General features: G+C 64.6%; 1 protein-coding gene across 2 annotated transcripts in view; it reads left to right on the top strand.

The window, feature by feature from the left end:
* Window positions 1-13,485, top strand: part of RARA (retinoic acid receptor alpha) — a 35,031-nt gene that overhangs the window by 16,073 nt on the left and 5,473 nt on the right. The window contains exons 1-3 of one of the 2 annotated variants that reach the window (XM_028519995.2): window positions 4,255-4,945; window positions 10,140-10,288; window positions 11,636-11,777. In XM_028519995.2, coding sequence (XP_028375796.1) covers window positions 4,777-4,945; window positions 10,140-10,288; window positions 11,636-11,777 — 460 coding nt within the window. In that variant the 5' untranslated portion in view covers window positions 4,255-4,776. Of the gene's footprint in view, window positions 1-4,254; window positions 4,946-10,139; window positions 10,289-11,635; window positions 11,778-13,485 lie in introns of those variants that run through there. The other variant, XM_028519993.2, reaches the window with a different exon arrangement.

Below are 13,485 nucleotides of genomic sequence, written 5' to 3' on the forward strand. Positions count from 1 at the left end.
TTCCCAGACGGTAGGAGGGACAGCCCCCCGGTGAGCGGGTATTATCAGTTGGCCTTTCCCGGGGTCCAAAATGGAGAGTCAGCCAAAAGACAGTGGATGGAGTTTCGAATGAAAGTAGGGCCCCTCACCTTGTATCTGGCAGCATTAATAATGCACAGGCCCCTCCTGGGCAGGCTCCCAGCATGGGTTGGGGGGAGGGGACTCAGGGAAGGAAGACTGGCCTCCTCTGAGACTAGCCAAGGCCCAAGACACTATGTCCACCCCGTGCCCAGGGCCATGTACCCATGGAGATGGGCCACGGCTGACCCTGACTGCCCTTTAGGGGCGGTGGCATCTGTGGAAAGAGGAAGTGTTTCCCTTCTTCAAATTACTTTGGGGCGGTGCCCACACTGTCTTCTTCCTCCTCCTTCTCCTCCTTCATGGAGTCGGTGCACAGCCCGTGGAGCCGGGCCTCCCGGGGCGGCCAGACCAGAAACGGAGGCCCTTCCCCTCCCCCATGTGGACTGCCGGGTTGCTGGGACCCTCAGCCAGACCACAGACCGGCGCCCCTGTGGGCAGCAGCGCTGAAGGACAGCTCTTCCTGTTCGGCCGTGGGCAGGCCGCCCAGCCCAGCCTCTCTCTCTGAGCCCGTTTCCTCCTCTTCAGCACGACTCCGAGCCCACCCCTGGCTCGGGGCCTCGCTGTGAGGCCGCGGCGGCCTGCTCGCTGGGGAGGGCCTGCGTGGACTTCAAGTACCCTCGCCCCGAGTGGTTGGGGCATCACCCTGTGACCAAAGGTCGGGGTTAGATTCCCGATCAGGGCACAAGCCTAGGTTGTGGGTTCACCCCTGGTCTGGGCGCCTGCGACCTGACCCCCAGTCCCTGTGCGGATGGATCCTCCGGGCTGGGTGTGTGTGAGGCAACCGGTCGGTGCTTCTTTCACACCCTTTCTCTCTCCCGTCCTCTCTTTCTCTAAAAAAGCAAATGAAAGTGTCCTCGGGTGAGGATTAAAAAAAAAAGCACCCTTGAGGCGATGCACCGTGATGATGAGGGGCTGGTGGAGCCAAACGTTGTCCAGGGGCATGGCCTCCCTGTGCTGGGACCTGCTGTTTGCCTGGCTCAGGGCCTCACGGTCTCCTGTTGATCACTCTCTCCAGATGGGGTTGGGGACAGGCGGGGGCCGTGCCTGGCACAGCTGAGGGCCAGGTCGGCCGGGCCCACACCTGCTGAGGACGTGCTGGTAAACGCACGGACCAAGAGGAGCCCTGGGCGACGCAGCAGAGCAGCAGCAGCAGTGGAGGGCAGACCCCACGCCTGTGGGCGGCCGCCGTGGAGTGCCCCCTCACTCTGTGGGTTGACCTTCACTCTACCCTCTTCTCCCACTGCCCCAGGACACCGTGCTCTGCTCTGACCTGTGCCACCACCTGGCTGTTGCCCAGAACGGGCATCTCATCCCCGGCTTCTCCCCCTCTCCAGCTCCGGAAATCCTAACCGTCCTTCAAGGAACATTTAAAAAAATTAATTTACTGGGTTTTTTGAGAGAGAGAGAAACATAAATTTGTTGTTCCACTTATTTATGCATTCACCAGTTGCTTCTTGTGCGTGCCCTGATCAGGGATCGAACCCACAACCTTGGCACATCAGAATGACGCCCTAACCAACTGAGCTACCTGCACAGGGTGCAAGGGACAGCATCTTGAATCCAGCCTGTTCCCAGAGACTGTCCCCCATAACTTGCCACACTCTCCCTCCCTCTTTTGAATGCCCGTGGGTCCTTATTTTTTCTCGTATCACTCGCCTCTACCACAGAGTGACTTCTCCCCACCTCGTTCCGCTGAGAGCTGTAATGGTCTGGGAGATGTTTCCCCCACCCCCGGGTCTTTGACGGCCAGGACAGCCTCCGATCCCTTATCCCTCCACAGCTGTGAACACAGAGCCTAGGGCGTACCTGGGGCCCAGTAGCTGCATCGTTTGGGAGGAAAGGTACCCTGGGCTGTGGAAGCATCCGCCCTCCTCCCCAGCAACCTCCTTCACTGCCAAGGCTTGCCTTCCGCCCCAGACCTCACTTAGTGCGACCTCACCTCGGAGCCCCGCACACACGTGTGTGCCAGCCCATAGACTCCTTTACTTTCCAGTCTCAGGAACTGTGCTGTTCCACCAGGCTCACCAGAGTCTTTCTGGAGCGCTTCCTCCCTGCCCCCACTCACCCTGCCTTGATTCTGTCATTAAAAAGTTCCAAGAATTCTACCTTTCTCTGTCAACACTGCCGGTGTCCTAGACTGCGCCCCCGCCGTGTGCTGTCTGGGCGACTACTGTGGCTTCCAGCGGGTCTCCCGTGCCCTCCCACACTCCGTTCTTCACACAGCTGGCTGCTGGAACGAGCTGTAACTCAGATCTTGCCTCTCCTGTGCCTGGAATTTTCCTGTGGGTTCTCCCTGCCTGTAGGATACAACTCAAAAGTCTTACTGAGGCCAACAAGCCCCCCTGGCCTGGCCTCAGCACCCCTCTCCAGCCTGGTTTTGTGCCCCTTTTCCTCTGGAATTTTACGCTCCGCCTACCCTAGTGCTCCGTCAGTACTCTGAATGAACTCACCAACTTCTGCAAACCAGGACCTTTGCGCAGGCTTTTTTACTGGGACTGTGCTCCTGGCTCCTCTTCGCCTGACTGACTGGGTCTCTGCTTCGCTCTTCCATGACCCGTCAACACCTACATTAACTCTCCTTCAAAGCACACAATATTTGTGTCATAACACCAATCAGTGATCACAGTTTGACACACACACACACAAATATTTGCTGAATGGCTGCTGGCCCATAAGGTCTGCAAGGGCAGGCTCGCCAGAGTGTTGAGGTAGGAGGTGTTCCAAAATACTACCCCCCCCCTTAAATTGGCCTGGCACGGTAGGAATATGGGCTTTGATGTCAGAAACTTCAAATGCACTGCCCTTTATTAGCAGTGTGATCTTGGACAACCCACGGAGCCTTGATGTAAAATAGGAATAGTGCCTGCTTTTCTCTTGGAGTGCCCGTTAGGGTTCAATAATACACATGTTAAGAATCTGGCTTCTAGAAGAACATCCTTGGGAAGCATGTAAATTCCTACCCCCTTTCGGAATCGGGGAGCTCCGCTGCCAGGGCCAAAAGGAGTCACAGGATCCACTCTCCTCCAGGGGCATCCCCTGCTTCAGGGACCCACCCAACCTAGGCCTTTCTTCCAATGAACAGGCATCTTGAGGACTTCCAGGAGGAAGTGGTCAGTTGTAAGGGACCAGCCGGTCCTTTGATCTCTCCAGGGCTGGACTGTGCGGTGGGGGTGCCGGTCCTGGTTCCACGGCTGGGAGACACCCTGGGCGGGGCTTTGCTCACCGGAAGCACGCAGAGCGTGGGGAGGGGAGCCCCGGCTGCGCGCGTCTTTGCTGAAGCACCCGCGCTGCAGCGTCGGGTTCCGGCGGGCGGGCGGCCAGTCACACATGATGTCACAGACAATGACACAAACCGGGTGTCTCAATCCGACGCAGCGCCTGAGCTGCACAATGTCACACCCGGGACACCCGGCACGCCGCGTCCGTGGCGCTAACACTTGGCCGCGCGCGCCCCTGCCCTTCACCTCCCGCGGCGTCTCTCTGTGCCAACAGGGAAGCTGGCCCAGCCCGGCTGGGCAGGGGGCCGGCAGGCGAGCCCCACGGGCGGGCTGGCGAGCGGGTGATGTCACGGGCAGCGGTGGGTGGGTCACCCGGAGGTGAGGCGCCGCCAGGCGAGTTCAGCGAGAGTTCAGCCGCATTGCATTAGGCAAATGAGGCCCGGGCTGGGTGGGGGTGTGTTAGGGGAGGACACCGGGACCACCCCTCTCCTCCTAGCACCAACACTTCCCCCGCCTGGCAGCGCCGGTTCCGGGACTGACCAAGCTACGGGGGAGGCTGGGAGCCGGAACTGGGTTGGGGGAAACGTCAGCCCCTCTTCCGTCCTGGCCTTCGCGCGCAGCCCCCTCCTCTCCCCGTGCCGGGCCTCCGGCCGTGCTCCGCGCACTCCTCCTCCAGAGCCTTTTTCCTTCCGTCTCCTCTTCTCTCCTCCCCCTTCCCAGGCTCCCCCCACTCGCGCGTCCACATCCCGCCTCTCTGTCTCAGTCCCGGCGCTGCTCCGGCTGCAGCCGGTCCAGCGGAGAAAGGGTTAAGCCTGGGGGTGGCGCCTGAACGGGATGGGGCGGAGGAAAGGGGGTGGGACCGCAGGCGCGCGGGGCTCCGGTTGGGGGTGGGGGGCGGCGGCGCGCACCGCCCGAGCCCCAGCGCCGGGCCTGGCGGAGGCGGGGCCGCGCGGGGTCCCCGCCCCCACCCGGTGTCCTCGCCCGGGAGAAGCCCGGGAGCCCCGGCGGGGAGGAGGAAGTGCTCGGCGAGCCCCCGCCTCCCGCGCTGATCCCGCCCCCGCCCGGCGCTCTCGGGGAGCCGCGGGACTCAGCCTCGGACACCATGAGACTCGAGACGGGAGACCCCTCGAGGTGAAGCCGCCGAGTTCCGGGGCTCGGCCGGGCGTTCCCCGGGGAAGCCGAGGGACCCCGCCTCGCCCCGCGCCGCACACAACTTCCCCGCTTTTCACCTGGGATTGGCGGAGCAGCGGCTGACTTAAACGGGAACGCGGGATTCCGGGCACAGGGCGGCCGCCCGCCCGGGTCGCCAGTCGGGGCGGGGGGTGGGGGGGACGTGCCCCCTCGCCCCCAGCTGCTCTCCTCGGATGGCGCCTCCGGCTGAGTGAGGGAGGCGACGCTCACGACTTCCCCGCCTGGACCTCTTGTCTTTGCCGAGAAGATGTATGAGAGTGTAGAAGTGGGGGGGCTCACCCCCACCCCCAACCCGTTCCTGGTGGTGGATTTTTATAACCAGAACCGGGCCTGTTTGCTCCCAGAGAAGGGGCTGCCGGCCCCCGGTCCCTACTCTACCCCGCTCCGGACTCCGCTTTGGAATGGCTCAAACCACTGTAGGTACCAGCCACCCTTCTCCTATTGTATGGGGTGGGGGTGGGGGTGGGCGGTGGGGCTTCCGAACCTACCGGGGGATGCGAGCCTGGGGGCGTGGTGGGGGCTCGTCTCTCCCCTTCACCTCCCCTCGTTTTCTCTTGCTGGAGCCGCGGTCCCCTTGCTGCACAACTGGAGGAACCACAGGCACTATTTCTGTTACATTAGGGCTGAGAAACTTTGGGGCTTCCTCCCTTCAGGAAACATTTGTTCATTTATCCTTACACTTCTTGGAGGGAAAAGGAAGTCCCTTGTCCCACTTTCTACAATCTTGCTTGGCATCCGCTAGCTTCACAGCAGAGTGGTCCTTTCTCGCATCCCGGAGGGCGGGGTAAAGGTCCCGTTTGCGGGCTTGTCTGCCCTGAGGAGGAGAGGCCTCCTCCCCAGATCCCGGCCCTTGCCCTTGCGTCCTTAGAGTGGGTGTCGGGGGAGCGCAGGATGTCTTTGGTGTTGGCAGCGGGGTGTGGCAGGAAGGGGCAACTTGGTCAGACACCCCTCTGCCCTGGGAAGCGACCCGTCCATCCTGGGGAGGGGCACCTGTCCATCTGGGTGTCGTCCTGGCCCTGGACACTTGGCTGGCATCTTGGAGGCTAATGTCCAGGAATGGAGGAGAGAGCTGCTCTGGCGGGAAGAACCCTCCTCCCCCTAACCCTAACCAGGGCTGTTCTCTGGGGGATGAGTGTGTTTTTTTTTTTACCAGTCTGGGGCTTCTGTGGAAATGAATACATCCCCCCCACCCACACCCAGCCATGTCCTTTTGTTACCCTGTGTTCACTTGGGGACAGGGGCAGGTGCTGGGCCGTCCCTCCCTAAGAGGGGCCCTGAGGAGAACCCTGGAGTCCTGGCAGCCCGCTCCCCTTCTGTGCTCACTGTCCCCGCCTGGGTTCAGGCTCCTCTGGTGGGGGAGGGGCTCAGTGCGCTGTGGGAGCTGTGAGGGGGGCGGTGCACTTCTGGGCGTGTGCACACCCAGCCTTGCCCGCCGCCGGTACCTGGGTGGGAGAGCGCTGGCTGGCTCTCCGCCTGGGGGTTATTGTTACCAGGCTCCGGTTTCTTCCCCGCTCCCTCAGGGCTCCACTCTCCCCCAGAGCGTCGCCCACCCTCCAGAACCTGCGGTCTCCCTGCCGCCAGCCAGGGAGGAGGGTTGGGGCCGGTCTCCTGGGGCCTGGCAGATTGGAGAGGGTTGAGGGCAGCCCCCAGCCCCTTAGCTCTAGGAGGGGAGACGGAGAGACACCCCACCACTGCCCCTCCCAGAGCCACCTTCACCTCAGTCTTTGCTTTTGTCCTGTCCCCTGACCTTTGCCTCCCAGGGGGGCGGGTAGGCTGGGAGGCTGCAGACAGTGGGAAGGACCGAGGTGTGAGCTGAGGTTGACTTTGGCAGAAACGGAGAGGTGAAGGCTGTGACACCAGGACCTTCCACCCCGCCCCCCGCCCCCTGCAGTGGATAATTGGGACAGGGCTTCCCGGGCCACCCCCTCCACCACCCCCTCCACCACTGTGGCTGCCTTTTCCAGAGGACGGGGGGGTGGAGCAGGGATGGGAGACCTTGAGCTGCAGCCCTGTCTCTTCCTTTGCCCAGGAGGGCAGCTCGGCTCTTTCTGGCCCCAAGGGGAAGGGGGAGGAGCGTGGAGCCCCACAGGCCCCTGAGTTCCCGGGTTTGGTGAGGCCGGCCGTGGGGAAGTGGAGGCGGTGTCCCACACCCTGTCTGGGCCCGTAGTCTGTGTAGGTGTCTGTGTTTTTGGGTGGGGTGCTGTGGGCTCAGCCCCCAAGGCTGTGAGCCCCCCCCCCGGGGGGGGGGTTCCTGAGGCACTGGAAGGCTTGGAGGCCAGAAGGGGGACTAGACCTCGTCTAGAGCATTCAGGGTCGCTGGCACTGCCTTGGCGTGTGTGCAGGTCCTCTGGTGACAGGCCGCTGCAGCCCCTCACAGAGTTCTCCACTCCTGCCTCCCTCACCCGAGGTGGCAAGAGACAGCGGGCTGGCTTTGGGAAGAGACCTCCTCGGTCCTACGCGGCCCTGGGGACGTTGCCATCCTCCCCGGAGCTCCCATTTGGGGGCACCAGAGGACAAGGGGTACACAGGATGTGGTTCCCCATCTGTCCCCAACCAATCTCCGCTGCGCACGCTTCTGCCCCGCTCCCAGACGTCCAAGAATGTGAAGCACGTGGCCCCCTGTACTGGGGGGAGGAGGAAAGATGCTTATCGGCGGCCACTGGGCCAGGGGCCTTCTTCCGCTGCTGCCAAGCTGCACCGGAGCTGCACCCGAGCCACCCCCTCCCACCCCTGGGAGGAAGGGCAGTGCTGAGGGCCCTGCGCCCCCTTCCCGTCCCTCCCCGGGGGCTGCAAGGGGAGCTGCAGAGGAGCGGGCGCCAGCTGGATCGGGAGGGGAGCCGCTGGCCGGGGGCCCGGCTGATTTCCTGCTGATCTCCTTCAGGAAACCGGCCCCTTGTGCGCGCCCGCGAACGGCTCTGGGGCGTGGGGAATCCAGCGCGCTCTACGCCTCCTGCCCGACCGGAGGGGAGCGGGGGAGGGGCACCCTGGCAGCGCCGGAGGGGACCCAGGCTTCCTGGGCCGGTGCCAGCCCCGCGCCGGGCGCTGGAACTTTGAGCCGAGAAGGTGTGGTGCTTCTCCTGCCCAGGCCTTTCTGCAGGAAGAGGAGAGATTTGTGGGCTGGGGCCTCTGGGGCGGGAGGTGAGCCGGGAGGGGCCGGGCCACGGCAGTCCTTCCCCCACGGGTGGTGCGGGCTGAGTCGAAGCTGTGCCCTTAACTCTTGCAGAGGCTGTGAGGGCCCCAGAGTGCCTCGTGTCTTCCCCAGCTGCTGGCTGGAGGCCTGGGGTGGGGACCGGGCCCCACTCTGGGCCCAAAGGGCACTCCGGGAAACCTGTGCCCTGTTCCCTGGGTGACAGGTGGGATGTGCCCGAGGTGGGGGTGCAGACCGCCTTATGGCCTCCAAGGCTGGCAGCCAGCACTGCCTCGTGGGGGGAGCCTCAGCCCAAACTGTAGCCCCCACGTTGGGGAATCCCTCTGTCCTAGCAAACAGTTCTAAAACACACATTCTTTCAGTCCATAAACATGCCCTGGACTTTGCCTGGGCTCCAAATTTCTGCAGGCATTTGCCCCCCTACTCTGACTCTGACCTTGGAGCTGTCTGTCCCTCTGTCTGTCCCTCATCCTGGCATCCGGTGTGTCTCCTCATGCCTGCCTTCCCCTCCCCCCACTGTGTACCCCAAAGCTCCCCGTCCTGTTCTCCCCCTCCAGTCTGGTCTGTTCTGGAGGTGGGGCCTTGGGGAAGCTGTCGCAGGGCAAAGGGCCGATGGGGAGGGGAGGGGAGGGGAGGGGAGGGGAGGGGAGGGGAGGGAGACAGGTCAGTGCCTCATCCTCTGCTTGTCGGAGCGCGGACTGGGATTCGAGGCCACAGCCCCCCCCCCCCACGCCTGTGTCCTTGACGCCCCACCCCACCCAGTGCAGTCTGGATTGTCTATTGTTACTTCTTTTACGTCTTGGAAAAAGTTAGCGCGACAAAGGGCCCCTTTGTCACCCACCCCTCTGCCTCCTGGCCTCACCCAGGCCCCCCAACCCTGCCCCCCAAAGCAGCTGTTCTCAGGCCTCTCGCCTGTCTGATTGGCCTGTCTGGCCTCTGGGAGAGTGGGGGGGGGGACCAGGAGCTGGCAGTTTCGTGTTGGGGTGAGGGGGGGGGCCGGGCTGGGGGCAGGGAAGAGGCGGGGGGGCCCCCACTGCCCCTCTGCTGTGGGCTGGTCTCTGGGCAGGCCTGGGGGGTGGGGACACAGCAGTGCTGGCCGGCCAGGCTGACCGGGGGAGTGGTGCCCAGGCCCCACCAAGGGGGTTGCCCCGGCGGCCCGTGGCGTGTTCACAGGTAGGGGGGTGGTGGTAGCGTGTAGCTCCCCCCAGGACCAGGTGCTGCTTTTCTCGGTTCCTTGGATTTGGGGGCCGTGTGACCCATGGCTGTAAGGTGCTCGGGCCAGGAGCTGTGGGCCCTTTTGAATGCCAGAAGGTTGAGTGCTGGCGTTGGGGGTGAGACCAGGCAGGGTTCTGGGGGGTGGGAGGAGGTAGGGATCCATCCCCTGGAGAGGCCTGCATGGTGCTCCTCGTCCTTGGACAAGTCGACTAGGCAGGGGCTTCCGGAGGGTGCGGGTGGCCCTTTGGGGGTATGGGTGCCGTGACCACAGCCCTCCCTCCATCACAGTTCGCCCCCCAGCTGCCCGGACATAAGGCACAGACACCCTCCCCTCCCCCAGCCCCCCAGCCCAGTCCTGTTCTGCCTGGGGTGGTGGGCACGGAGCCAGGCGCTGGGGAGGGCTTGGCTAGCGAGGGCCGCCCTGCTGGCTGGGTCAGCCCTCCTGGTTGCCCTCTTGGAGCCGAATCACAGGAGGCGAGGGGGGCAGTAACCCGGACATGGTATTGAGGCCAGACAGACAGCGCATTGATGGGAACAGACCCCCATTGTCATGCTGCTGCCCCCAGACTGGGCACCCAGAGGAAGGGGCTTCCGGGGCCCATAGGGACCCCTCTCCCTGTCTGCAGGCGGGGGCCCCCTTGCTTATCAGGGAGTCCCGGCCTGCTTTGCCCCAGCATTTGCAACTTTTCTGTGCACACCCTGCCCCGGGTCCCCGGCCAGGGGATTGTTTGGGTGGAGGAGGGGCTGTGGCTGCTGTCAGGGAGGGGAGGGGGGAGCGGAAGCCGAGGGGGTGGGGGAGTGGCCGGCTTTGAATATCCTGTTGACCCCAGTTTCCTCTGCCCCCAGCCTGTGTCCTCGTCCCTCCCTCCTCCCAGGCCTTAACCCCTTCCTCCCTGGGGGAGGCGGGTCCAGGCTGCCCAGGGGCCCTGGCTACAGAACCAGGCCAGCTCCCACCCCCACGGCCCCGGTAGAGCCCCGTCTGCAGGCACATCCGAACGAATGTGACAGTTTATCCTCTGGTCTTTCTGGGTGTGAAGGTGGGGTCCTGGGACAGCAGATGGGGTGCCGATGGCTTCATGGGCAACCTCATTCCCCAGGCCTGGCTGGGACCGTGTTCCTGCCCTCAGGCTGGGAGGCTGGGAGGGGCTCCTGGGAGGGGCTCCTGGGAGGGGCCTGGAGGCAGGTGGGCAGGTGTGAAGGGCAGCAGCCTGGGTCTCTAACCGCCCCTCCCTCTGCTCTCTCTCTAGCCATCGAGACCCAGAGCAGCAGTTCCGAAGAGATAGTGCCCAGCCCCCCCTCGCCGCCCCCCCTCCCCCGCATCTACAAGCCTTGCTTCGTCTGCCAGGACAAATCCTCGGGCTACCACTATGGGGTCAGCGCCTGTGAGGGCTGCAAGGTGAGTCGCGTCCTCGGGAGACACGGTCCGGATGAGATTGATGGCATGTCCCCACTGCCTTGTCCTGGGAGTCTGCCGGTGGGGGTGGGGGGAGTGTCCCCGAGGCTGCTGCCCGTGTCCCCGCGGGAGAGGCGTGTGCCCTCGGGGGAGGCAGCAGCAGCCTGGGAGGAGAGGAGGCCTGCAGATGAGCAGGGCGCCCCCAGACCGGAGAGGTCCCCTCCTGCTGGAGCTCCTCTCCCCGTCTCCATCCTCCAGCTGGCAGGGCGTGAGCCTGCGCCGCCACCGCTGCCCAGGTTGCCATGGTGAGCTGGCTGTCGGCAGGCTCTTGGCCGGGGACCCAGGAGGCCTGCCCCCGGTGGCCCTGCCTGAACCTCCCCACGGCGGCCTGGCAGGAGGCGGTTGGGGCAGGCGCCTTGCCTTGGCCCCCGCTCCAGACGCCCCGGCCGTGGGCTCCCCAGCGCCGGGCCGGGTTTCCCTCGGCCGCGTCAGGCTCCCTCCGTCCGTCCGGGGCGCAGATGTGGTTGCCACCTTCCCGGCGGCTGCGGGCACGGCCCCTCCTCTCCTCCTCGTCTCCCACGGCCGGGGCCTCTCTACCTGCTTCTTCCCCAGAGGCTGGGGCTCAGAGCCTGTCCTGTCTGGGGACTTGGGGGTCCAGATTGCCCCTCAGCCTGGGCTGGCTGTTCCCAGGTGTGGGGCCAAGATCAAGGGCAAAGCAGAAGGTCTCCGAGTGTGTGTGTGCGTGTGTGTCTGCCCTGACTGGGTGTCCCCGGTCTGGCCCTGGCCTGTCAGCCTGTCTGTGGCCAGCCTGTGCGTGGAGCCCCCCCCCCCCCCACGGCCCCGGCCCCCTGGGATGGGTCCAGGCGCACCTCCCTGGCTGGTGACCGGTGTCTGCTGCTCGTTCCGAGAGGGCGTGCGTCCTCACCCCCTCGGCCAGCCCGTGCACGTCCCCGTCCGACCTCGCCCTGCCTGGCCTTCTCGCCCTGCGCCGGGTCCGGGGCTGTGGGCTCCGGAGTTCTGCGTCTCTCCTGTGTCGCCCCTTCTCCCCCTCGTCCTGATGCTCTGGCAGCCCTGCCGTCCTTTTCCCAGGGAGGGAGGGAGGAGCGGGTGTGTGGGTGCGGGTTGGGGGAAGACCTCTGCTGCCCACTGTGTGGCAGGTGCTGGGGCTCCTTTGGGAGGACCCACGTAGGTGGGCTCTTCTCCCTCCTCACCTAGCCTGCTCAGGTGGGTCACGGCCAGAGGCTCGGGGGAGCGGTGGCCTGGCTTTCCGCACCCCCTGGCCGAGGCCTCGGGCGGGGGCGGCCCCCGCTGCGGGCGTGGCTGACCTGTCTCCCTCCCCCCCACACTCAGGGCTTCTTCCGCCGCAGCATCCAGAAGAACATGGTGTACACGTGTCACCGGGACAAGAACTGCATCATCAACAAGGTGACCCGCAACCGCTGCCAGTACTGCCGGCTGCAGAAGTGCTTCGAAGTGGGCATGTCCAAGGAGTGTGAGTGCCGGGCGGGCCAGGCCCCGGGGTGCTCCTGAAGGCCGGGGGGTGGGGGGGGTGCAGGGATGTGAGCTTGCACACCTGTGCTGTGGTGTGCGGGCTCATGGTTAAGGATGGTTTCTGTATAGACAGACAGACGGTCTGTCTGTCTGCATCTAGCTGGCCGTGTGTCTGCATGCAGACAGCCGTTGTTTGCACGTGGCTGGCTGTGTGTGATGGGCACGCACGTGTGCCTGTGTGTCTGCCTCAGGCCTGCTGGCTTCCAGGCCCTGGCTGGCCTTGGGGTCGGCCTCAGAGGTACCCCCAGGTCCATTTGGGGTGCACGTCATAGGGAGGGGCCTGCACTGGGGGCTGCCAGTTGGGGGGGGGGTGTGTGTGTGCACACGCACGTGTTCGAGGGGGGGAGGGTGCGGCTGGCACAGGGATCTGAACGCCATTGTCCGGTGCTGACGCCTGGGCTCCTGAGTTGGAGGAGAGAACTGGGGCTTCTCAGATCCCAGAGGGGCGGGGGTTTCCAGTTTGGGCTCAGCTGAGGCTGGCTGGAGGGAGGAGGGAGGGCTGGACAGGGAGACCCTCTTGTGTTGAATCATGGATGTTGCCGTGGTGACCGGTGATTGATGATGTCAGAGATAAATGACGCTGACAGACGCCTCCTTGTCTGCGTGGCCGTTGCCATGGAGCCTGAGCCTTGGGGGATGGGGTGGGGGAGGGGGCTGCAGGACCCCCTAGCCCTTTGTGGGTTGGGCAGTGGAAGAAGAAAGTGGGAAAGGGCTGTGGGGGACCATGGAGCCCCAGACAGGAGAGGAGGGGTCCTGCACCACCCCACCACCTCCTGCCGCAGGAGGCACAGGCTGCCTTGTTGGGGACCCAGGAAGTGGTGGCTCCTCCAGGCTGCAAAGTGGGTGACCACTTGGGACCCTCAGGGCCCAGGACTTCCTTCTCCCTCCGCTTCTGCCACCTTGCACTCCCGGAAGGGCCAGGGTGGGGACCCTCCCCTCCCACCGCCATCGCCCCCTTTCGCCGGCTCCCTCCTCCTCTGGTTGCTCTGTGCCCCTGAGCTGAGCAGCTGCCATTTCAATAGAATTAAAGCTTCCGAATGATAAACGTCTTGTCACAGCTGCAATTTTCTCTTCCCAAATTATCCCCCCACTCTCCCTCTCCCTCTCCCCGCTCTCCCTTGCACTTTATTGAATTTGCAGAATCGACATGAGTGATCTCCAAATTATGCCAGGGCCCCCCCCACCCGCTGCCCCCTCCTGGGGCCCCTGCCCCCACCCTCTCTTCCTCCAGCCTCAGCAGCCGCCACCACTGGCCCTGTGAGTGATTGTGTGTCTGGGATAATCGGCTAGTAACGACCCCATCGCTTCTTTAAAGCCGAGTGGTGTGTGCGGCTCAGCGCCCCTGGTGATTTGTCAGCTCCCCAAGCTAATGGGCCGAGAGATTCTCCCGTCAGGCCCCCCGTTCTCAGGATGGGGAGCCCGGCACCACCCCTCTGCCCGAGGAGAGGAGCTGCCTCCTCTTCCCCCGGGGAGGCGGCTGCCAGGAGGGCCGAGGGCCAGGGGCGGCTGCGCGTTCCTCCTGGAAGCAAGGGGTAGGGGGGCGGAGCAGGGACGTGGGACACTCTGGCTTCCAGACCGGGACCCCGCCAGGCCCCTGGAGTGTGGGACCACAGGCATGGGGGCTGGGGTCCCGGGCGGGACCTGGGATT

Source organism: Phyllostomus discolor, chromosome 8 (genome assembly GCF_004126475.2).
Source record: "Phyllostomus discolor isolate MPI-MPIP mPhyDis1 chromosome 8, mPhyDis1.pri.v3, whole genome shotgun sequence".
Taxonomy (NCBI): Eukaryota; Metazoa; Chordata; class Mammalia; order Chiroptera; family Phyllostomidae; genus Phyllostomus; species Phyllostomus discolor.